The following is a 26,672-nucleotide window of genomic DNA, read 5'->3' on the forward strand; positions in this document are numbered from 1 at the left end:
TCCTTTTCTGTGCCTCATATAAACATCTAAATATGTAATATAAATTTATCTGTTAGAGAGGAAAGGAAGTTGTCTAAAGATATTTAGTGTATTAGAACTTTATTTTGTAGAAAACAGGGTATGGAGCCAATTATACTGGAAAATTAATGTTTGAAATATATATTTTTTAAAGCATTTATCTTCCAAGGATAATGAAGAGGATCTATCTTACGTAATTGAAAGCGATGAAGATTTAGAAAAGGAAATGATTAAGGTATGTTTGAAATTATGGAAATTTACTTCCAGTTCTTTAAAAAAGGACCTTTATTTATATAAGATACTACCTAGTTCTAAATGTCCCTTCACAATGAGATTACTATCAATTATGTAACCATTAGATTTTATTTTCATTTCATATTTGTTTATATCTTTATATGGTCTATGAATAATATTTTAGTAGTATACTAATTTTTACATATTAGAAAACATATGCCTGTCAGGTTACTTCTTTTAAATCTTTTCCTGGAGGGTCACCTGGGTGGTTTAGAGATGCCTGGGTGGCTCAGTGGTTGAGCGTCTGCCTTTTGGTCAGGGCGTGATCCCAGATCCTGGGATCGAATCCCACATCAGGCTCCTTGCACGGAGCCTGCTTCTCCCTCTTCCTGTGTCTGTCTCTCTCTCTGGGTCTCATGAATAAATACATAAAATTAAAAAAAAAAGTCTTTCCTGGAACGTCAATAGTGATTTTGCTCTCCGCTATTGGATTAGGTTTCTTTTTCTTCCCATCTCTGTGTAGCCCCTTTTATTTGAGAGTTCTTTTGTTATACATTCAATATTCTTCTTTACTTCTCTTGGTCTTATTTACTATGGATATATTATTACATATAATTTTCTAATGTTTAGATTATTTCATTTTCCCCTATTTTATTTTCAAAGTTGAAAATATATATTTTTTAATTATATATATATTTTAACACTTTACAAAACCTCCAGTTTCTTTGTCATGTATGAACCAGGGATAGACATTAAGAAAGAAAAACTTAAATTTATCCAAATTAATTGAATATAGACACGGAAGTTCATCATTGTACATGCCTTGTATTCCTCATCTTTAGGTTGATATGATTTTTTTTTTTTTTTAATGAAATGAGATTAGGTTTCTGATTCTTTAGTTTTGAACAAGAGTAGTAGGTAGTGATTAGGAATATGGATTCTGAATTTAGATGTGGGTTCAAATCCCAGCTTCTCCATTTATTTGCTCTGTGACTTTGGGCAAGTTTCTTAGTCCTTTTGATACTCAATTAAGAGCTGTTATTACTTAAGGTGTTATTTGTGAAGAGCTTAGCACAGAGCCTGGCATTTCTTAAGTGTTTAATAAAGACTAACTAATAGTAATAATAGGATATAAATACTAAATCATATGCCTTCATTGATTAGCCATTTCTCTGAGGAATGGTGTTCAAGTAGCACATTTATAGGACACTTGCAGCCTTCCACAAACTTACATTGTATAGTGAATCTCTTAGAAGGCAGTTTGGGTACAATATAAGAGAGCTGTATTTTCAAAATGTTTTCTAAGTATATTTGTTGACTTGAATAAAGAATCAGCAAGAGAATCACTCTTTTTCTTTTCCAGGCCTGAAATGAATATACTTTTTAGAAAACCATTAAAATCAAATTTATTAAATGGGAAGTTTAATAAAAAGAGAAAATGAGGGGATCCCTGGGTGGCTCAGGGGCTTAGTGCCTGCCTTTGGCCCAGGGTGTGATCCTGGAGTCCTGGGATCGAGTCCCATATTGGGCTTCCTGCATGAAGCCTGCTTCTCCCTCTGCCTGTGTCTCTGCCTCTCTCTCTTTGTATGTCTCTCATGAATAAATAAATAAAATCTTAAAAAAAAAAAAAAATGAGAGCTGAGATTTAATAATTCTTCCTGTCTCTTTTCAGTAGAAAACTGTGCAGATGAAACAATTTTGAAATATCCTAACATTCTTTAAATAGATAATCTTCATTTGGGGGAGAAAGTCCAATATTGTCAAGCCAAAATAAAGAGCAACTTTAATCACATTTGTAATATTCCATTCCTAAAATTATTTGAATCTTTTATTGTTTTCATAATTCACATAAACAAATTCACATAATTCACAAAAAACACATTAAATTTTTGTTTACTATTTAAGTCTTATACTGACACATGATATGGAGAAACTCATTACAAAAATAACAGTAAAATCCACACTTACCTCTTGGCAATTGAAAATACTGAAGTATGATAAAGAAAAAACAGTTTTAAATTCAAATTTTATTCAGAATTTTGATAACTTTCCCCACAGGCATTTCATGATATGCTATTAACGAACTCTGTTTATGCTGGAAGTATTCCATCTTTGGCCTTATGCCTTAGAAACCATTCTTGAGCACATATTTAAACTAGAGCACACATGTTCTTTTGTGGCATTGGTTGCACATCTGCCAGCTTTGAACAAAATTGTAGGTTCTGTTAATAATACTTCTTTTGTGTTTGGTGAAAAAGATACGACACTGTCAATGGTTTTGCTTTTAAGATTTCTTTAAACTTTCAGTCTTTAGAAAATTTAAATACTGGCATGGCAGATCCAATTCATTCAAAATGCATAAAAATGGAAGGAAATCTGGATGTTCCTTTTGAAGATGATGAAGATGAGATTGAAGCTATTGAAGAAGAAGATGATAATGTTGAAGGTAAGCACTGTAACATGTTTGAAATGGTTCACCTTTGATACCTACTGCTGACTCTAATTTAGGGTCCAATTTTTAAACATTTTGCAGGCAAGGGTTTTGTGGCATATAATTAATGAGGTCCTAAAAACTTGTCCTTAAGTCGTTTAGTGTTTGGTCTTTATAAAGGACAATCTTAACCATTTATGAAAGTAGGTGTATAGAAGTGTGGTGTTATTTTGCCCATTTGGTGATGTGAAACTTTTCATCCTGAATTTTATGTTTTGTCTAAATAATATAAAATCAATAAGAATCATTAGTTAAGAACTTATATTAAACGTTATTGTTAAAGGCATAGATACATGGTGTCTGTTCTTCGGGAGCTTATTCCTTTAAATAAGTGGCACAATGTCAGATAGCTAATTTTCATACTTTGTATACTAACTATAGTAAGGAATCCATGAAATGAACCTCATATTATTCAAGTGTAAATAACAATATTCATCATGGTAAACCATGAGGTCTTCTCAAAAAGTAGAACAGTCTAGAGCTATATTCATCAATGTTATAATGTGGGAAAATTAAAATACATATTGTAGGTGGAAAGTATATGAATATGTTAAAGAAAATGTTATTTGTTTTCTTGTATTAATGAAAGCATAACATCTTCAAATCAATTTAGTTCTCTCCTTAGAATTGTTAAACCTGAAAAATGTAATAATCAATTTTCATTTTTTTGTAGACGAATAGTCTTGATTCTTTGTTTTGCTCTTTCTTAGCCACTCAAGAACTTTTCAACCTGAGTAGATAAAAATCAGTTGAATAAAATCAACATAATCAACTGTTGTGCAGTTAGAATTGTGGTCAAAGATTTGTTGGAGTGATAACTAAAATGAAGATTTTATTTTATCTGTGGATTTTATTTGTGATAGTAATGTAATTTCTGACTACTATTAATTGAAAGTTACTGTATTATGAAATTCACATTGGTATATCGCTTGCCATGGTTAGGTTTAAATGTTAGGTTTTAGAACTATAGCAAATTCCAAAACATCATTTTCTTATAGTGTTGGCAAAGTGTGAACCATTTTGTAGTGGAACCACAAAGTTCTTCTAATCCTTAGCATTAGGTAATAAAGTGTTTAACTAAAATCCTGATTGGTATCCAAAAGACTGAATTGGTTGGGTTTAAAAGACAGGAAACAGTATCCTTTAGTACTTAATTATGACATTCTTTAAAAGAAGCCAATGAAATAAAATTTTTATTCCCTATCACTTTTATTTTAACATAAATGCCCATTTTATTTTATTTTAAGACTATTCATTACCAAGACCTAATGCAAGGCAAATTAATTTCCTCAAGTTCTATTTTGGCCATTCCAGTTTTAAACCGTGAGTATAATCTCAGTTAATTAAGTTGCATATTCACAATTTTCTTCACAAATGAAAAATGGTAAATAATCCATCTGTTAAATATAATAGCATAACTTCACTGTAATTTGTACATTCCACACTATTTCCTGTAAGTAACTATGAAGTTATTTTAAAATAGTATTTATATAAAATTCGTATCTACAGATTGTTTTTCAAAGAGAAGAAAATAATTTTCTTTACCGAAAATAGAGTTCTGTGTAGAAACTAAATAGATTAATAAATTCATCTTAATTTAATGTTGACTGTTTTTCATTAAATAAGTATCTGTGTGTCTAGTTCGTACATCTTATTGTCCAAAGCATGCTGATGTAATAGAAATTCGTAAGACAACAGTTTGAAGAACAGTGGTAATCTTATCAGTTTTAATATATCCAAATATATATCTAAGGGGGCACATTTATAGGTATTAAAATGAGGTGAATAAAAATGAGGTGAGGAACAGGTAAATTTGAATAAAACTAATAAGAATGTAAAAATCTAGACTGGATTTTTTCCTACTCTGCAAATTTAAAATTTAACCCATGGAAGCATTTCTTTCCTCTTTTCTTTGATCTTAATTTTTTTTTATTTTTATTAAACTATTAAACTATTTTATCCTACATACAGAATAGTGCACATAAATGTATAGATCAATGAATTTTTACAAACTAGGCACCCTGGGTAACCAGCACTCATGTAAGAAAAAATAGGTCATTATCAGCACATTAGAAGATCACTTTTCCTATTGATTTTTCCCTCAACATTTTATTAAAAAATTTTTCAAAGAGTAAAGCTGAAAGAGTTTTTTTTACTATGAATACCTGTATATTCAACATTTTAGTATACTTGCCTTATCATATATCCATCTGTCACCTCTCTATCCATTCCTTCATCTACCATATACCATTTGAAGTTCACAGTTGTGAAGTCAGCTTGAATGGGAGCTTGATCAAATGGGCCTTTTTGTTTTAATGTCCCAAGGTTTATACGTTTTTTTATATTGAAGCTCAAAAGTGTAAAAATTCTCTTAGAGGGGCACCTGGGTGGCTCAGTTGGTTAAGCTTCTGACTCTTGGTTTTGGCTCTGGTTGTGATCTCCAGGTGGTTAAATTGAGCCCCTTGATGGCTCTGTGCTCAGCATGGAATGTGCTTGAGATTCTCGCTCTCTGATCCTCCCTCCACTCTTGTGTGTGCGTTCTCTCTAAAATAAAATAAATAAGTAAATACAATCTTTAAGGAAAAAAATTCTATTAGAGGTAGTGAAAAAATTAAATGTGTTTCAATTTTTCCTTGGGTTTCTTGTTAGTCAAACAAAACAGCCTTATGCTTTTTACCCTTCAGGGTTCAGTGGAAGGTGATTCATTCTGTATTGGAAGAAAGAAGAGATAATGTTGTTGTGATGGCAACTGGTAAGTTATACTTAAGCAATAACTTAGGCCTCTAAAATATAAAACTTAAAGGTTTTGAAATGCATAATCTTTCATTACACTCTCAAAATATAAATACAAATGCAAATGGTGTAAAATACAGAACAGAGTGATTTGAGATTAGAAACTCAGATTTATGCAGGAATTAGTTCTTAGGAGGATAGCATGTTAGTAGTGACCGTTCATCTCACGTAAGTACATTGTAAGAAGAAATCAGAATACAAAGGCTTTATTTTTATTTCCGTCAGGATATTATTTTTATTTCCAGGATATGGAAAGAGTTTGTGCTTCCAGTACCCACCTGTGTATTCAGGGAGGATTGGTCTTGTCATCTCTCCTCTTATTTCTTTGATGGAAGACCAAGTGCTCCAGCTTAAGTAAGTAATGTTTCCATGTTTCCTTCCTTCTTCCCTCCCTTCTTTGCTCCTTCCCTCACTCTCCCTTCCTCCCCCACTTCCTCTCTCACTGTCTCCTTCCTTCACTCCCTTCCTTCTATTTTTAAATAATCTCTACACCCAGTGTGGGGCTTGAATTTACAATCCCGAGATGAAGACTCTCAGGCTCTACTGACTAAGCCAGCCAGGTACTCCAGTAATGTTTTCATTCCCACATTTTCACCCTTTTTTTCCTTCCATAAGGAAACATAATCTATCATGTACATTAAAATCTACTTTCCAGTAACACATTTCTGTGAATGTTACTCTGTTTTTCTTAGTGATAAAGGACCCTTGGATGGAAGGACTTACCTTCTTTCTTGAGTTCTCTATAAACCAAGGCTACCAGATGGTCCTAATAAAAATTTTTGTAACAGCAAACTCTAAGCCAGTTTACATCCATATCTCAAGATTCTTTTCTCTTTTGGTTACCCTTGCTCTTTAGCTTGGTATGAAGTGTACACATGGAAGTATAATTTTTAGTTACAGAGAAATTTTAAAATTCTTTTTTTGTTGTTTTGTTTTCTTTTGTTTTTTTTTTTTTTGTAAAATTCTTTAATCAGAGTTTACAGTCTTTCTGAAAAACCTGCCCTAACAACCTGCTTTCTAATATGGTCTTTGAAGGAATTTATCAAATTTGTTTACAAAAAGAGTGAGGATTACAAAGAAGAGGACTGTTTAATATTATATTTCTTTATTTTTTGAAGAGAATGAAATTGATCTTTGTAGTGTGTACATGGCTCCAGAATATTTGTTTTTCTTCTTATAGAATGTCCAACATTCCAGCTTGTTTTCTGGGATCAGCACAGTCAAAAAATGTTCTAGAAGATATTAAATTGTGAGTAATTTATATGACTTCTGATTATGTGATTGGGTGTCTGTGGTATGTGAGAGAATTTTATACACCAAAAAAATTTAATGTGTGGACGAAATGTTCATGGTTAGAATGTTTATTTTGTTTTATGGTAAATTTGCAGAACTGTTCCTTTTAAAGTCTTTCAAACTTAAAGAAATCTATTATTTTTAGTTGGACTGTGAAAATAGCTTTGTAGTCATCGTGCTGTAAAATTTTGGTTTTGAACGAGAACCAGGAGAGTGTGTATCTAGTTTTGTCTCATTTTACATATGAGGAAACTGAGGCCCAGAGAAAATAATTTGCCTAAAGTCATTCAGTGAATTAATGGCTGAGCAGGGACTGGATTCTAGATCTCTTGCCCCACCAATTCTTTCATGGCATAATTCCAAATAAGAATAGAATCTCAAAACACATGCAAAAATATGTGTGTATAGATTAACATATGTATTTTATTAATAAATACACACATACAAATGTATTTACCCAGTTTTGACAAATGCATAGAAATGTATCACCCAAACCCCTATCAAGATATAATAGAGTATTACTGTGACTCCAGAAAGTTGCTTCATGTCATGTCCCTTTCCAGTCTGTCCTCCTATCTCCATTTTAAAGCAGACCACTAATTTTTTTCTACCATACTTTTGTCTGTTCTCAAACTTCATGTAGATGGATTCATATAATATGAATTTTTGTAGAAATTTTCTTGCATTCAGCAAAATATTTAGAGAATTCTTCATATTGTATCTGTATTTTTTTAATACTTCAGAGTGATGTCATTGTATGAAAATACCATAGTTTGTATTTTCATTTCCTTATCAGTAGATGCCTAAGCTGTTTGTAGTTTGGGGCTATTACTCATAAAGCTGCTATGAATATTTCTATAAAATTTTTTTGAATGTATATTTTCTTTCTTTTTAAACATTTTAAAGCACCTTTATTGAGGTATAATTGACATACAATCATTTTTACATACTTAAGTGTATAATTTGGTAAGTTTGGCATATAAACACCCACAAAACCATCACCACAGTCCAAATGATGAACATATATCTATCATCCTCAAAGTTTGCTCTACCTTTTGGAATTCATTCCCCTCACTTTTTCCTACCTTCTCTACCCCACTTACCATGTAACTACTAATCTAATACCTATTACTGTAGACTAGCTTATATTTCCTAAAATTTTACATAAACAGAATCAGTGATGCAATATGTGGTCTTGTTTTGTCTGGTTTAAATTACACAGCATAATTACTTTAAGATTCATCCATCTTGTTGCATGTATCAATAGGTCATTCCTTTTTTAATGCTGAATAGATAATATTATATGGATATGTCACAATTTGTTTCATCTCTTCAGCTGTTGATAGACATTTGCATTGTTTCCTTTTTTGGGCTGTTATAAATAAAGCTGCTCTGAGCATTTGTATGCACATCTTTTTATGGACATATGTTTTCATTTCATTGGTATAAACCAAGGAGTGGAGTCATTGGATCATGTAGTGAATAATACTTAACTTATTTTTCTGATTGAGATAAATTTATGTAATACTCATCATTTTAACCATTTTAAATGTGTATAGTTCAGTGGCTTTTAGTACAGTCACAATTGTGCAGCCATCACCACTATTTAATTCCAGAACATTTTCATCACTCCCCGCCCCCAAAAACCTCAGTATCCAATAAGCAGTCATTCCCTAGTGTCCTTCCTCCCACACCCCTTCAAACCACTAATCTAATTTCTGTCCCTGTGATTTACCTACTCTGGACATTTCATATGAATGAACTTAGTATGTGACCTTTTGTGTTTGGCTTCTTTCATTTAGCATAATGTTGTCAGTACGTGATTTCTTTTATGGATGAAACAGACATGCCATATTTTGTTTATCCATTCATTAACGATAGACATTTAGGTTGTCTTCCGGGGTGTTAGGAATAATTGTACTGTGAACGTTTGTGTGTAAGTTTTTACGTGAGGTATGTTTTCTTGATTTTGTGTGGGTACCTATGAGTGAAATTGCTGGGTCATAGGTAATTCTATGTTGACTTTTTAAGACACTGCCAGACTTTCTGATAATGATTGTACGATTTTCTGTTGCCAGTGTCAGGGTCTGAGAATTCCAGTGCTGTCTCCTCTCTGCCGTTGCTTGATATGTGGCCAGTCTTAATTTTAGCCATTCTAATAGGATCTCTGTGTGATTTTAATTTGCATTTCCTTAATGACTAGTGATGTGGATCATCTTCTCATGCATTTATTGGCTATCTTTGAGGCTTCTTCTTTGAGGAACTGTCTATTCATATCTCTTGCCCATTCCTTGTTGTTTTTCCCTTACTGAGTTTTGATAGTCATTTATGTATTCTGAATACAAATTCTGTATTGGTATGTGCTTTGAAAAAATTTTCTTCTACTTTGTGATTTTTCTTTTCATTCTCTGAACAGTTCTTTTTCATTATGAAGTCCAGTCTGTCTCTTTGTTCTTTTATGGATTTTGCTTTTGGTGTGGAATCTAAGAAACCTTTGCCTATCTCAGGATCACAAAGACTTTCTTTTATATTTTCTCCTAAAAGTGTTACAATTTTAAGGTTTACATTTAGGCCTACAACCCATTTAATGTAAATTTTGTGCATTGTAGTAGTTATTGATTATAATTCATTTTTCTCATAAGGATATCCAATTGTTCCAGCTCCATTTGTTGAAGGTAGTGTTCTTTCTCCACTGAATTGTCTTTGTACCTTTGTCAAAAATAAAATGACTATATATACATGGGTCTATTGCTCCACTCTTTGTTCTCTGTTCTATCAGACCATCCGTTCTATCTCTTAGACCATCTGAGTTGGTGTCTTAATTACTATAGCTTTATAATAAACCTTGAAATCAGGTAGTTGAAGTCTTCCAATTTTGTTCTTTATTTTCCCCAGAGCGTTTTGTCTATTCTAGGTCCTTCGTATTTCCAAAAGTATTTCAAATTTACCTTTTCTACTCAAATGGAAGCTGGAATTTGCTTGGATTTATCTTGAGTCTAGATTATCTGTTGAGTTAATTGTCCTTATAATTATTATGACTATATTACACTGAAGAAACCAAGGCATGCTAAAGTTAAGTACTTGGCTAAGATGACTTAGCTTCTAAGAAGTAGAATTGAGATTTGAACCTTGGGCGTCTGACATCAGAGCTTTTCTTTTTTCTTTCTCTTTTTTTTTTTTTTAAAGATTTTTATTTATTTCTTTGTTCATGAGAGACACACACACACACACACAGAGAGGCAGAGACACAGGCAGAGAGAGAAGCAGGCTCCAGGCAGGGAGCCCAGTATGGGACTTAATCCCAGGACTCCAGGATCACGCTCTGGGCCAAAGGCAGGCGCCAAACCACTGAGCCACCCAGGGATTCCTTGACATCAGAGCTTTTTATTTATACTGTTTTCCTATGCGAATTAGAATATTGAATTAATTTCATGAGTTTAAAAGCATATCTCTTTTGTTCCTAATTCCTAATGAAAGTAACATGATTGGCACACAGTAGATGAAATATTTTAAAGTCTATTTATATAGGAAATTCATTTTCATTCTATTTAACTTTATCTATGTCTTCACTTGGAAGAATGAAAAGAAGACTCTATGTATTTTAAATGCCCTAGACCTAACTTTTATCACAAACATTATCTTAGTTAAGATTCTATTTGCCCAGAATAGAAAAAAGTAAAGCTAGCGTCAGCAAATACTGAATTTTATATTAAGGATATAGGAATGTATTGTGGATCACACTGAATACAACTTAGCCACTTCTTAGGAAGAGACTTGGATTTGTGTATCAAGAATATAGGAAGTTTTTCTTTTATTTATAGCCTCTATGTGTCTTCCTTGTTCTTCTGAGAAGATAAGCCTTTTCTTCTTTTCTATTCACAAGGTAGAGAAGACTGCTTTGCAGCTCCTTTTTTCATATATTACATATCTTGCTATTGGTAGAGACTGAGTGATTGTTTCTTGGTCAGATCCCCAAATTCTAGGACAGAGACTAATTGATTTGACATTGATACAGTGGCTAACCCTGGCCCAACAAGATATATTTAGGCAAGAGAGTAAAATACATAGGAGAAACATGGACTGTGGGCTTAATCATGGAGTGATTTGCCATGGAGTGGGTGGTAAGATAATGGGTTGTAGTTCTCCAAGAAAGAGGGTAGTATATGGCTGGATTGCTAGCACATGAGACGTTTACCATAGGCTTGATTGTTTGACTTGTTTGACTGTAGTTTTGGGTCAGACTGTTGGAAATTAAAACCTGCCTTCTAATGTCACCTTAATGCTGAGTACTCTCTGAGTACCCTGTCATTTTTTATTTTGCTGTATTTAAGTGGAATCAAGGAATTAATATATGTGGATATATATAACATGTAACATTCATTTAGTTTTAAGTGGTATAACATTATTTAAAAATTTGTCAGGCATTACGGTTTTAAGTTCTGGTTCATTGGATGATGTTTCTTTAACTTAGTATATTTCCCATTTCTCTTGTTTATTTGTTTCTTTTTACAGAGGCAAATACCGGATTGTATACATAACTCCAGAATTCTGTTCTGGTAACTTGTTCCTACTCCAGCAACTTCAGGCTGAAATTGGTAAGTGGTACAATAGGATCTTTTTATAAGTACTTATTTAATTGAGCTATCCTTTAAAGTTAAATATATGGATGGATATTGCATTTCACTTCTGTTAGTTGATTTCAAATAGTATTTCCTGGGATCCCTGGGTGGCGCAGTGGTTTGGCACCTGCCTTTGGCCCAGGGCGCGATCCTGGAGACCCGGGATCGAATCCCACATCGGGCTCCTGGTGCATGGAGCCTGCTTCTCCCTCTGCCTGTGTCTCTGCCTCTCTCTCTCTCTCTCTGTGACTATCATAAATAAAAATTAAAAAAAAAAAACAAAAAACAACAAAACAAATAGTATTTCCTCCAGGAAGTCTCTGACTTTCCAACTTGGTGTCTTTCCTCTCTTATCCCCTAGTACCTGTAATTTGTTTTGCCATAAAAATTAGTATCCTGTGTTATAATTGGCTGTTTATCTCTTTTCTTCTGTGAGATTATAAACCTTTTGAGGAAAAAATGTCCTAGTGCAGTACCTGGCACATAGTAGGGATTTAAATTATTTAAATTCAACAAATGTTGAATCTTAGATTCTATGAAATAATTTCCTTTTTTTCATATTCTGAATTTTTTTTTAAATTTTATTTATTTATTAGTGAGAGACACAGAGGTAGAGACACAGGCAGAGGGAGAAGCAGGTTCCATGCAGGGAGCCTGACGCAGGACTCTATCCCCAGACTCCAGGATCAGGCCCTGGGCTGAAGGCGGCGCCAAACCACTGAACCACCCAGGCTGCCCTCATATTCTGAATCTAACTTAAATCACAGTAGTGGTTCTCCATCCTTCTTGTTCACGAGAATCACCTTTCCAACTTTAGAAAAATGTAGCATCCACCAAACTTAAAAATTCTGATTTACCATGCCTGGGGTGGGCTCCTAGCACCTCTAAGTTTTTCATGAGTGATTCTGATGTGTAGTCAGGATTGGAAACCACAGTACCTTTGATTATTTGCCACCAGCTGAGTATGATTTTAAAAAGTTAGATGGAACTTATTTCCTATAAAATGTAAATACAGAATTAGTCAAGTGCTGATGCCCTTTTTTTTGTACTCAAAAATTTTTGTCTTTTTTTTTATTCATTCTTGATGGCTAGATAAGCACCCAAGAGTTGCAGTCATAGCTACTGTTACTTTAACCATTCAGTTAAAGTCTTAGTTTCCTAATATTCTATGATCTTATTGTATAATTATATATTAAAATAATTCTGGATAGGTAAATTTTCAACATGGCAACATCTCATTAATGTTTGGTTAGTAGCATATAACTCTAGGAATACATTTAAAATTTTTGTGAGAATGTAATAAAAACAAATTTGTAACTTTTTAGTATATAGTAAATGTGAACAAAAGAATGAGGGCAAAGTTAACATTTGATTAAATACATTATTAAAGATATATTATCAATTTCTTATCACTTATTGGCATATTATATTTTTGCCTTTAATGGAAGACAAATTTGGTGTGTCTCCTATTAGATTGTATGGAATCCTTAAGGATATTTCAACCTAGGTTAGGCCTAAATACCCTAGATACATGAATTTAATGGCTTTATAGCAAAAGTTACGATCTGTGTCCATGGTGAGCTGGATATGTTTTGTTCCATTTTAGTATTTGCTTTGTTTCTGGGATGGGGTTAATTAATTATTAGCTTATTTACTTAGATCCTTTGACAGCTAGTTCTAATTCTTTATTTTTATTTTTTGTAATGGATTAAATTATGCACACTGCAATCATTAGAGCAAAATAGTCTGCATAGGATGGATGAAATGCTCTTTTTGGTTGACTCAATGTTGAGCAAAAAGGGATAAATCCGTTTTGAAATATTTTTCTTTGGCTTTTGTTTGTAGGAAATTTTGAAATGCTTGCAAAAGTGAATCTACTCAGAATTCTATTTGTACAGTAGTCTAACTTTTAGCTAATCAGATTTATGCTTTTTATGTTACATTATTTAAGTAGTATGAGTGTATAACAAAAGCAGCAAACATAATTGTGTATGGAGACTCCTTCAAACCAAACACACTTATAATTGTCTTTTGGTTTTAGAATAAAGACTTGAGTGGCAGATATGCCAAAATGAAATATGTATAAAACCTGGGCAGACACTTGGACTTGCAAATTTAAAGCGAAAGTTAGCAAAAGCTTGGTAAACTGTTGGTAAGGGACAAAGTTCAGCTCTGTTAATAGGTAGTTAGTTAAGCCTATAATTTTAAGGAAGCTTTCTTTTTTTTAAGATTTATTTATTTATTTATTTATTTGACACGGGGTGGGGGCGGGGGGGGGACAGAGAGAGAGAGAGAGAGCGCACAAGCGCGAATGCCAGCGAGCACAAGTGCAGCGAGCCTCAGTGCAGGCTGAGGGAGAGGGAGAAGTGGACTCCCTGCTGACCAAGGAGCCCTATGTGGGACTAGTTCCTAGGACCGTGGGATCATTACCTGAGCCAAAGGCAGATGCTAAAGGAAGGTTTCAAAATAAAAGAGGAGCCATCATGTTTTTTGTAACCTATTTAATTTAAAATCTGGGTCATTTAGTTTCTAAAGCCAAAATTGGTAAAATTGAATTTTTCCTTGCTATGCAGCAGCAGCCAGAGAATTTTGATACTAATCAACCTGTATTCATATTTAGTAGGTTTACTTTTTTGCTTTCTCTTTCATCTCTGTCGTATTTGGTAATCTCAGTAAATTGTTATTGGTTATTTGCTTGTCTGTCTCCTCCTCTTTTAGAATTGTGAACTTCTCAAGGTTATAGAGTACATGTTATTAATCTTTTCCTAGAGAAATGTTTGAGTCATAGTGAGCATTTAATAACTGTAATGGTAATAGTTTGGTGTTTTGTTTTGTTTTTTATTGAGCAGTCTTTTATGCCAGGTCCTATCTTAGCATTTTATGTGAATGATCTAACTTAATCTTCAGAGTAATTAAAAAATGTTAGGTACTACTATATTTACCTTTTATTCGTGGGAAACTGATACTTGGAAACTTAAATAACTTGCTTAAGGTAATATAGATGTTAGTGGGGGAGCCAGGTTCTGCATCCAGGTAGTCTACTCTAGAACACGTATTTGTAATCACCCCCCTAATGGCAGAAAATCATTAATATTCAAGTAAATATCAAGTAATGATCTGTTGATGGAAAATATTATTTTTGTCCTAAGTATTAATTTGGTATTGGAGGGCAAAAGCACTATTATCATCCCTTTGAAATATCCAAAGCCATCCATTTTAGTGGATGGTTATACAATAAAGCCCTTTTCTGAAATGCATTACTATATACTATTGACTCCATTTCAGTATGAGTGTGTGGTGTGGGGGCAAAGTAGAGAGGTTGCTAGGGGAAGAAAGAATGGATTATATTCTTTCTTACCACGTTGGTACATACTGAGATTTAGTTCTTACCATTTTACATTATAAATGTGGATATCATCCTGTCTTCCCATATTGGCATTCTAGAAGAACTCTGTGGTCTAATATGTAATTGGTTATGGACCATGAAGATGCTTCTCTTCTCAGGAGGAATATAGTCTTTAATCTCTTTTGGTAGATAATTGATGAGATAAAATTGAAAGTATTACCAAAGAGGAAAAAAAACAAACCCCAACGCTTCTTTTTTAAGGCATTATCATTGTAAATGGTTCATGAACGATAGTTTTGAGGATAAAGTAATAGTAATTCCATTTCTTTGAGGAATAATGATGAAAGCTGAAATCTAATAAATAATATTGTTTGAATAATGTATAAATGTTTCCTTTTTTTTTTTTTTATCCATATGCCTTTATCCGTGTATCTCCCATCCTTTCTTCTTATAATGATTTTTGGTGTTAACTTGTTGTAATTTATGCTTATATTTTTAGATGAACCAAATACTTTGATTTGAATCATTTTTTCTCCTTTCTTTAATTTGATATTTTCAAGTGAAGGTGATATTGACTTAGATTAATTTATTACTTCTTTTTAAACTTTATTTTCCACATTTTTATATTTTTCACTTTTGTAGGTATCACACTTATTGCTGTGGATGAGGCTCACTGTATTTCTGAATGGGGACATGATTTTAGAAGTTCATTCAGGACTTTGGGCTCCCTAAAGGCAATACTCCCATCGGTAAGCCAGCCAAGTGCAATGTCTTGAAATGACATTCTTATCATAGGAGAGTCCAGGATTGGGGAATTACCAGAAAGCTGAAGACTTCGCTATGAAAGGGCAAATGAATGGTGAAGCAGGGGAAAGATTTAAAAAAATTCCTAACTTTGGCTTTCCTCTAAGGTTAGTATGTAATTTATTGAGGAATACTATAAAGCAGGGATTGGCAAATCTTTTCTGAAAGAACCAGATAGTAAATATTTAGGCTTTATGGGCCACACATATGGTCTCTGTCACATTTTTCTTTTTTCTTTTCTTTCTTTTTTCTTTTCTTTCTTTTTTCTTTTCTTTCTTTTTCTTTTCTTTTCTTTTCTTTTCTTTTTCTCTTTCCTTTTCTTCTCTTTTCTTTTCTCTCTTTTCTTTTCTTTTCTTTTCTTTTCTTTTCTTTTCTTTTCTTTTCTTTTCTTTTCTTTTCTTTTCTTTTCTTTTCTTTTCTTTTCAATAACCCTTTAAAAATGTGAAAACTAGGGGAGCCCCGGTGGCGCAGCGGTTTAGCACCACCTGCAGCCCACAGCGTGATCCTGGAGACCTGGGATTGAGTCCCATGTTGGGCTCCCTGCATGGAGCCTGCTTCTTCCTCTGCCTGTCTCTCTGCCTCTCTCTCTCTCTCGCTCTGTGTCTCTCATGAGTAAATAAAATATTATCTTTTTAAAAAAATGTAAAAACTGTTTGCTTGTGGGTCACAACAAAACAGGCTGCAGATTAGATTTGATCTGTGGAACACAGACACTACTTTAGAATCATGGTTAGATCATCTTTAATTTTGATGAAGTCTGGTTTATCATTTTTTTCTTTCATTGTGCTCTTCACCTAACCCTAAATCCTGAAGGTTTTCTCCTATGATTTTTCCCTAGAATTTTAATAGTTTTATGTTTTATATTTAAGTCTATGATCCATTTTGAATTAAATTTTGTGTAAGGTGTGGGGTTTAGAATGAGGTTCTTTTCTTTTTTTTTTTTTGCCTGTAGATATACAATTGCTCCAGACCATTTGTTGAAAAGGCTGTCCCTCTTCTGTTGAATCACTTATAATACTTCGTTAGAAATCATTTGGGTATATTTGGGTGAATTTACTTCTGGGTTCTTTAGTCTACTAAAGACTTTTTTTTTTTTTTTATCTTTACAAAGCTTTATTGAAACCTGTACATCAAGGTGACAATAATTCAGTGTTTGGAAAACAGTAACAAAAAAAGGGTATCCCAGACTCAGGTTTACCAAATAAATACTGGAAACCAGGGAGCGTGTTCCTCCATCTCTGGGCAGGAACACAGGGCCTAACAATAGCTTCTGCTGACCTGGGGACAGGAACCTGTGCTAATGGGCACATCTGCAGCATCTTTCCAGAAACCATGCCCAGCATAAAGAGGTTTGCTTTGGTCCAAAGGATGTCTTCCCAACACAAATTTAGAAGGCTGCTGTTAAGTTCTAAGTTCCTTCCAGAGTAAGCAACAGCAACTGCGACAGCCTTCACTGCTAGGTAGAGACAGAGGTCCTGAGCAAGGCAGCACAGGCTAGCATAGGGTACTTCTCCAAAGTTTTCATGGTAACACTGCCACCTCATTACGATTAGAATAAAAAGCTGGACAATCCTCCAGCGAACAGTGGTCAGTCCTCAGGATCATCTGGCTAAATGGAGAAATCATTATTAATCATATATTAATTTTAAATGAATAAACAAGGTTGATTTATTTAGGTTTTCCTGGTAGTAGTGAAGCTGTCATGTCCCCTGAACCCAAGATTTAATAGTTCTACAAGTAAACTAAGAAAGAGTGTTAGAGATTGTTTGTTATTCTTTTGGTAGATTTTCTAGCTCATTTCCATTGTGTATTTATTATACTTATAGGTAGGAACATTGAGAGTTTCTTTTTGTTAGCTCTTTTCATAAAGATTTGGTTAGAGCAGACATTAAAATAAAATAATACAAACCAACAAAAATACCTTGAATGTACCAGTTAGCAAGTATATACTGAAAGAGAATCAAACTAGACTGAATTGAGCAACAACTATGGGACTGGCTCTGGGTTAATGCTTTCATCTTGATTAAGTCTCACAACAAGCCTGCAAGATTAGTATCTTTGTTACCTTTTTGAAACAGTTCTTCACTAGGATAGCACATTCTCTTGGTTCTCTTCTCTGCTTCCTGTATCTTCATTCTGAGAAATTGTTTCATTTCATCTCCCTGCTCTTTTAACACTGACATGCCTAAAACCTTATCTTTGGACCTGTTCTCTTTCCTATCTGCTTTTATGGCCCCTGGTCATTTCATTTCATCTAACACACAGTTTTGAATACCATCTACATGTTGACAACTCTCAAATTTATATCCACCTCTTTCAGTTGATACCAGCAATGTGTGAGTGGTCTAGTTTCTCTGTCTCCTTTAGCATTTGGTATTATCACTATTTTTTATTTTAGCCATTTTATAGAATACACACACACACACACACACACACACATTTATTTAAAGGTAACTGTCTATTAAGCATCTTTCTACTTAGATGCCTAATAGGCGTCTCAAACTTAACCTATTCCTCTGACTGCCTTTCTGATTTTCTCTCCATCCCAGACCTGCTCTTCCCTCAGTTTCCTCCATGTCATTTAATAGCAGCCCATCCTTGTAGTCCTCAGGCCAAAAATTTTCAACTCTCCTCATTTTCTCACACTCCACTCTACATTTAAATAGTGAGGAAATCTCATGAGGTCTTCAGAATATATATATATACTGAATCTAATAATTTCTCTCTCTCGATCTGTGTCACTGCCCTGCTACAAGCTACCATATCCATTCTGGTGCATTATTGAAGCAGTCTTGTCATTGGTCTTCCTGTTCTTACTCTTTCCCCCCTTTTGTTATTTCAGTACAGGATCCAGAGTGGTCCTTTTAGAATAAGTCAGATAGGTCATATTTTCTGCTAAAAGTCATCTAGCAGCAGACTATTTCACTGAAATAACGACAAAAGTCATGATAAATGTCTTGTGTGATATGGTCTTCCATTTTGTCTTTGACTCCATTCTTTACTACTTGTCTTCTCATTCACTGTCTTCTCATTCACTCTAGCCACATCATTCTTGTTGATATTCTTCAAAATTGAGCATGCTCCTACAGTAGGGCTTTGTTCCTGCTCTTCTCTTTCCCCGAGAGAGATTTACTTATTTATTTATTTAAAGATTTATTTATTTATTTGAGGGAGTGTATGAGAGAGAGCCCATGTGCAAGCAAGGGGAGGGGCAGAGGAAGAGGATCTTCAAGCAGACTTCCTGTTGAGTACAGAGCCTGACTCGGGGCTTAATCTCAGGACCCATGAGATCATGACCTGAGCTGAAACCAAGAGTTCAACACTTAATAGACTGAGCCACCCAGACGCCCCTCTGTGAATACTTTTCACATGGAGTGATCCCTTTTCTCTGGTCTTTGCTGAAATACTCATTTTTCATTTAGGCCTCCTGGGCCACCATATTGAAAATTTCAAGTTAATTTCCCCCTCTAACATTCAACATTCCTCATATTCCTTTGCTGTTTTTTTATAGCACTTATAACTGTTAAACTTACTGTATTTTTTGTCTGTTGTCTGTGGGTCCCCACCAGGATATTCTCTGTGAGGGACAGACTTTTGATGGTTTTGTTCATATAATCTAGAACAGGACCAGGCACATAGTGGGTGTTCCATAAATACTTGGGTAAATGAATAAATGAATTCCAATGAGAAAGCCAAGAATCAGAGAAGTCACTTTCCCACACAGGGTGGTGGAGTTGGGCTGTAGCTTCACAGTGGGACACTGTGCTGGTTTCTCAGACAAGTGATGTGAAAGAAGTATAAAACATAGTTTCTGCCCTGAAGTAGTTCATAATGCAATAAAGGAGTTTAGATCCATACCTATAAAAGTAGAAGCAATAGTATCAAACAATAAATGATATGTGGAATAGTATAAATAATATAGAAAGGTTAACAGTGTTAATAGTACACATAATAGAAAAGATACTTGTATGATGAAAGCCAGTAGGCTCAGTGTGCCTTGAGGACTGCTTTCCATTAATTTAGAATGGTTTTATTTTTTATTATTTTTTATTTTTTTAAAGATTTTATTTATTTATTCATGAGAAACACACACACACACACACACACACACAGAGAGAGAGAGAGAGAGAGAGAGAGAGAGAGAGAGAGGGGCAGAGACACAGGCAGAGGGAGAAGCAGGCTCCATGCGGGGAGCCCGACGTGGGACTCGATCCCGACTCCCCGGGATCACACCCTGGGCTGAAGGTGGCGCTAAACCGCTGAGCCACCCAGGCTGCCCTTTAGAATGGTTTTAAAGTAAGCTTTTGGAAAAAGGAACATTGCTCTCTGTAATCCTTTCTGAGACCTTTGAGTCTATAAGGATTGTGTTAGAGGAGTTCTAAATATTTTATGTAGTTCTTAAACACTTTTCAGTGGTGAATTAAATCTTTTATTATGTATGGCTGTGGACTCTACTGGATCATTTTCATTTCTTGTGATGACTCAGTATGGCACAGGGTGTTTGTCAAATAATGGCTGACAAAACCTTTTTTTCCCCTAGTGTCCCCTCGTGTTTTCATGAATCCTGTTGATTAGCTAAGTGGTGAGAAATGCCACCTGGTGGTTGTAGGACTCTCATTTTCCTCACTGTTTGTGCTTTTTTTCCTCTTTCCAGTTGTAATTACACTGGGACAACTGTTGTAGTTTTCACACCATAGGATTTAGTATTTAGTTTAAATATAGCAAAGAAATCACTAAACCACTTGGCGTTTGGAGAGAATCAGACTTAGAGCAGCCAGGCAGAGAGGTCTACATCATTCTTAAAATTCTGTAAGATTCAAATAAAAGGTACTGTGATATCCATGAGACATGTTGATTCTTTCCATTCTTTCTTTCCCTAGCCCTTCCCAAAGAAAGCACATAGACAAGCACTTGAAATGAGTGAATGAATGAAGCATGATATTAGATAGTATAAAGTTAGAATTAGCAACATGACCCAAATTTAGAAGCAGGAGGAACAGTTATAATTCTCTGAATGTGTAGGTGCTGCACCATTGAAGTCTATGATTAAATCATTCCTAAATTTATAGTCATAAGATTACTTAATAGTTTTTGCTTAACAAAACTTGGTATTTATTTTCAAAGAAACCAAATTTTCCAACTTTAAGAGTTTCATGAATTAAGAACATGATGTAACTAGGTGATACTATGGTTTATTGTCCAAATCAGTTTGCTTTTGAATGTTAGAGATTGCAAGCTATTAATATTTAGGTCGTGATGATAGCATAAACTGGGAGTATCCCTGGAAACCAGGATGTGTGATCACCTTTTTCATAACCAGCCTGTATATTATATCCAGGCTTCACTCTAGTTTATAAGTTTTGTATCATAAGGCAGCACAAACTTCTAAAAGATTCTGTTCAATTCTGAAGTGAAAATAAAGACCCATTATTTCATATGTCCCATTACTTTATTCTGTTTTCTATTTGTGGAAGCAGCATTCTTAACTACAAATGGTGGCAAAAAATTATATTTATGGTGATTTTTCATCATTTTCAGGTCACTGGCATAGGGAGTTTCTAGTGGCGAAGTGGGAATTTTTAAGTTAGAAGAGAGTCTAATATTGTATAGTCCTCTCCATCTCATATTTTACTGAAAAGAACCGAGGCCAAGAGCAATTCTTACCAAAGTCAGTGGCAAATCTGGGAGTAGGGCCCATGGCTCTGGAATTCTCGTATAGAATTGTTGTAATAACAACAATAATAGTTGAAATTGATTTTTAAAGATTTTATTTATTTATTTGAGAGAGAGATAGACTGTGAATGTGGAGGGGCAGAGGAAGAAAGAATCTGAAGTTGAAGTAGATTCCTCCCTGCATGTGGAGCTGGATAAGGGGCTCAATCTCACAACTCTGAGATCACCACCTGAGCTGAAACCAAGAGTCCCACGCTAAACTAACTGAGCCACCCAGGTACCCCAGTAGTTGAAACTTTTTGAGTGTTTACTGTGTACCATGCATCATGTTCAGCGCATTACATATTCTAACGTCATTGCTCTTCACAACGACTTTACAAGAGACTGCTGTTATCATCCTCATTTTATAGATGAACAAACCAAAGTTTAGTGAGTGAAAGAACCAGCTCAAAATCTCACACCTAGTTATAAACAAAAGCAGGATTTGAACTCAGGCATCTGACTTTAAGCCAGTTACTCTTCACTATAATGTTGCTATTTTGCTTGGTTTTTCTATTAGTTTCATGCTTATTTTATTTTCACAAATGCATTGCCCATCTACTCATATTATATTGCTTAGAAAAACAAACCAAACTAAACTCTTTTTTTTCTTTATATCCTGAAAACTTTTCTGCCTGTGCAGTTAAACAGCAAGGATGTTATTAGTGCATTTGTAAACTGTTTGAGTAAAGCACTTAAATTAATGACAGTACTTTTTTGTTGTGAAAATGTGCATGTCCTAAGAGCTTCTAATGTTTAAACTTTCCATGTATGTATTTATATACACACACACACACATACATATATAAGCTTGATTAGAGTAACTAACTTCTCTATAAACTGGCCTATTTATCTGTAAGTTGTTGGGTAGGCACTCTTCAAATTCAGAGGACAGTCTAATTATGAGCCAGAAATCAATGAAGTTAATTTGGGAGTTTTATTTTTAAATAATTAACTTTAAAATTTAAAATAAATTTGATTAAAATATTTAAATAATTTAAATAATTTCACAGAATTTAAGGATAGAGAATGTAAAAATGCCAGTTACCTGATTGCATTGGTTCTGGTACCCTTGTTTTCCATTTAAAAAAGCTACTTCAGGGATCCCTGGGTGGCGCAGTGGTTTATAGCGCCTGCCTTTGGCTCAGGGCGTGATCCTGGAGACCCGGGATCGAATCCCACCTCGGGCTCCCGGTGCATGGAGCCTGCTTCTGTCTCTGCCTCTGTGTGTGTGTGTGTGTGTGTGTGTGTGTGTGTGTGTGTGTGTGACTATCGTAAATAAATAAAAATTTAAAGAAAAAAAAAAAAGCTACTTCAAACTTAATTTTTTTTACATGAGCTTTGAGATAATTTTTAATTCAGTAAAGTTGTATTGATTGTAAAAGTAGTTTATAGTGTTAGTAAATCGTACCTTGTTTTTCAAATTCTGTAATTGCTTTTTTACAGTTGTACTTAAAGCTTCACTTATATGGAAAGATAATTGCTTGAACTGAATTGTGAGATAGGTGCAGGGCATCTGAAGAGCTATTTTTTTTTTTTTTTGAAGAGCTATTTTAAGAGGATATCACTTACTTTATTTGTGATAGACCACAAAAAGTATTTTAAGAAAGTTGATTCTTGGATATAGAACAGTTGATGATTTAGGAACAACTGTTTAGTCCTTTTTTACTGAATGTAAAATAATAGTGTAATTGATTATAACTCCCTGTGATAATAGGAACAAAAATGATGAATCTAGTTTCGTCAGAGGTACATTGTTATCCTAGTTTAAAATTTCTGAAAGATTATGTATTCATGTTTTTCCTAGTAACTGCTGTGTCTCCTGTTTTGTCTGCTAATCCGGTTAAGAAGTCTTTGCTAGACTGAAAATAGAACATGACTTGGTTGCTCAAGGAATCAGTTAATAATGGATGTTTTGTGTTATGCACTCTTCTTATATATAGTATGCCACAATTAACTTAGTAAACTCGAGAGAGGTTATCCAGGTAGAGATTTGCTTCTAGATCTGAGAAGCCATAGACCAATATCTTTAGTATAGAAACCCCCCAAAAAGGATTTATTGCTTTGTATTGTTAGATTTTCAGTGAATGAAAGGGTTTGTAATTTGTGAATTTTAGATTAATAAAAAAATAAGGTATAACATATCCCTCATTTATATCAGTTCTATTACAAATGTAATAAATGTTAAAAATAAAAAATAGTAAATGGAGAGTTAGATAGCAAATTAGTAGGTAGATTGTATTTAATCTTACAGTGTTTTATTTGAACACTTTCTGATTTTTACAAAGTAAATGTATTCTGGGGTGACTGGGTGCCTTAGTCAGTTAAGTGTCCAACTCTTGATTTCTGCTTAGGTTATGATCTCAGGGGCGTGAGATTGAGCCCCACCTTGGGTCTGCACTGGGTGTGGAACCTGTTTGGAGTTCTCACTCTTTCTCCCTCTCCCTCTGTCCCCTCCTCCCACTGTGGGCTCATTTGTGCTCTTTCTTAAAAAAAAAAAAAAAAAAAAAAAGTGAATGTATTCCAAAAGCGGAGAAGGAAGTTTTCTTTCTCTACTTTGAAAAAGAGTAATTTTAAAGTTGCATTTTTAACACCGTTCCTCACGTAATTGTTGTCCAGTCTGTTTGTAAGAAGGCAGTAGGAATGTTAGGAGTTAATGAGCTCTCCTTTCTTAAAAATCAATTTTATTTCATTCAGGTTCCAATTGTTGCACTTACTGCTACTGCAAGTTCTTCAATCCGGGAAGACATTGTACACTGCTTAAACCTGAAGAATCCTCAGATTACCTGTACTGGTTTTGATCGACCAAACTTGTATTTAGAAGTTAGGCGAAAAACAGGAAGCATCCTGCAGGATCTTGACCAATTTCTTGTCCAAAAGACAAGGTGAAGATTTCATGGTTGATAAAAATTTTGGTTAACTATTTACTTCTTTTTTAAAAACTTGTTTATTTATTTACTGTTTCTTTGTAATGCGTATTTAACATTTCACATTCGATTTAGATTTGGTTCAAGTCAAGCGTGATGTTATATAATCAAGATAATGCCTGGGAAAATAGCCTACCTGAAGGCACAAACTAGGTCTGGTATTTTTGCATTTCATATTGTTGCTTGAACATGTCATATGCTCCTATTTTTTTTTTTTTTAATAAGCTTTATGCCCAACATAGGGCTTGAACTCCTCATGACCCTGTGATCAGGAGTGCATGCTCTACCTACCGAGCCAGCCAGGCACCCCTGCCTCTTAATAATTGGCAAGTATTGGCAAGTATAAACAAGGGAAACGATGGATGGAGTCTTTTATCTGAAATCTAATTCATTAATTATATGACTAGTTGAGTATTAGGGAAATTTTAAGAGTTATCTTAATAATAAATACTTTGGAGCCCTTGTTCTATGCCAAGGACTATCCTAGGTGCTTTATATAAGTGATAATAGTAATTCTTACAACTGCTCAGTAAGGTAGGTACTATTTTCATTTTACCAATGAAGAAACTGTCACTAGTACTTTTTCCTGTTTCTTTTATTTGAAAGCATTTTATTTGTATGCTAAGAAGCTTTCCTATGCCTTATTTCCCTGATCTGTCTCCTTGGTGAAAAGCATATACCTGTCATATAATGAAATGTGTTTTTAAGTCAGAATACATGAAAATAATGTTTGACCCCCCTAGCACAAACACAAAACAAATCTAGACAAGTAGAGTTTAAATAACATCAATAGTATTTTCCTTAACATTCTTGGGGTCCTTTAGGATGAATTTGAATGTAGGATTTGCTATTGGCTTGATTATACTGTATTTAGATTAAAACAAGAAAGTAATGGGGGCGCCTGGCTGACTCTGACTGGAGCATGTGACTCTTGATCTTGGGGTTGAGTTTGAGCCCCACATTGGGTATAGAAATTACTTAAAAATAAAATCTTATTATTTTTTAAAATAAAATCTTAAAAAAATAAAACAAGAAAGTAATGGATATATTGAGTATTCATGTTGCTCTAGTGATCTCTCCAAAGTGAGTACTCATTGTACTTCATTTCCCTTGTGTCCTAGAGGGAAAATGTTCTCTTGAATAAGGCTGTTTATCTTAAGCTAGTCTTTTAACAGTGAGATCATTATCTACTCTCCTATTCTTTGATCCTTTTCTCTCCATATTATTTTCAATCTATGTGGCCTTCCCCTAATAACCTTCTCCTTTTTTACCTGTTTAACCTTTGTGTGTGTGTATGACTGTAACATTTTATCTTTTCTGACTTATTGTCCTTTTAGGCTATCTTTTGTAATTGTTTTTAAATGTTTTCTTCTCATCATCTTTCATGTTAATTCTACCAGTGGAGGTCTCTTAGCCTCAACTATTATGGTCTTCCTTAACAGACCGGCCTACTCCTTAGTGCTCCTCCTTGCATTCTATATGCAGTTTTCAGATTCATCATCTAAAAACACATCCCTGAATCTATCTTGGTATTCCTCTCTGGTGCCTCCCTCTTTCCTGGAGACTAACAGCCGACTGCTTACCTTAACATCCAAGACCATCCAAGGTTTTTATATTTAGTGACAATGGTTTTTCTGAGAGCAAAGCAAGAAAGATTTTGCACCCGTTTTCAATCCTCCAAAAAGGGTTATGGTAGCAGCTAACCACTGAGAGTCAGAATGCTTCTTGTAGACCTTAGGCAAATAGAAATTTTCCTCTTAATAAGCAATAATTAGATGGAGGGTAATTAAGACTTCAGTGTTGCCTTTTATATATTTTCCCTCCCTTTATTTAATTCTACCATTTTTTTCTATTCATTGAGCTAACATGTTTGTTAAATTCTGACTTTATTTTCTATATTCATGATACTTTGAATGGAAAGCCTCTCTCACCTATCTAATTTAGTGGTTAGATGAAGATAGATTTCTTTCACTTCAGAAATTGATATGAAGAAATAACAATGTTTAATAAAGCACTTGGCGAAGTAATGAATGCTTTTGTAATAGAGATTTTTATTCCTTTGCATTTTCTGCTCTATAAATTCAAATATTTGTGTATTTTCTTATTTTTTAATGTAAAAAGTGATACAGAGTCGTAGTGTCAATTTGAAAACTACAGATGCATGTAAATTGAAGAGTACTTAGACCTTCTGATTCTATTCCTCATTTATCATCACTGTTGATGTTTTGGCATTGAGCTTTACACCCTTCTTTTCTCTACCTGTACCATGCAGATATGCACTTCCAATTTTTGTTGTTAACTTTATACAGAAATAGTTACAAAATATATCCATATCTTTAGGTAATATTTTCCTTTGATTTAAAGTGTCTTTGCTAAGATATATGTTAAAAACTCTATTATAGATACATATCTATTTCTCTCTTTAGTTCTGTCAA

The 26,672-nt window shown here is 34.1% G+C and overlaps 1 protein-coding gene across 5 annotated transcripts in view; it reads left to right on the forward strand.

The window, feature by feature from the left end:
- The window catches only part of WRN (WRN RecQ like helicase), a 144,923-nt gene that overhangs the window by 56,608 nt on the left and 61,643 nt on the right, over nt 1-26,672 (forward strand). For all 5 annotated transcript variants that reach the window (XM_041752866.1, XM_041752865.1, XM_041752867.1 and 2 more), the window contains 9 exons: nt 173-253; nt 2,560-2,698; nt 3,991-4,066; nt 5,428-5,495; nt 5,782-5,890; nt 6,717-6,785; nt 11,342-11,424; nt 15,437-15,543; nt 24,008-24,195. In XM_041752866.1, coding sequence (XP_041608800.1) covers nt 173-253; nt 2,560-2,698; nt 3,991-4,066; nt 5,428-5,495; nt 5,782-5,890; nt 6,717-6,785; nt 11,342-11,424; nt 15,437-15,543; nt 24,008-24,195 — 920 coding nt within the window. The remainder of the gene's footprint in view (nt 1-172; nt 254-2,559; nt 2,699-3,990; nt 4,067-5,427; nt 5,496-5,781; nt 5,891-6,716; nt 6,786-11,341; nt 11,425-15,436; nt 15,544-24,007; nt 24,196-26,672) is intronic.

The sequence above is a fragment of the Vulpes lagopus genome, chromosome 4 (genome assembly GCF_018345385.1).
Source record: "Vulpes lagopus strain Blue_001 chromosome 4, ASM1834538v1, whole genome shotgun sequence".
Classification (NCBI taxonomy): Eukaryota; Metazoa; Chordata; class Mammalia; order Carnivora; family Canidae; genus Vulpes; species Vulpes lagopus.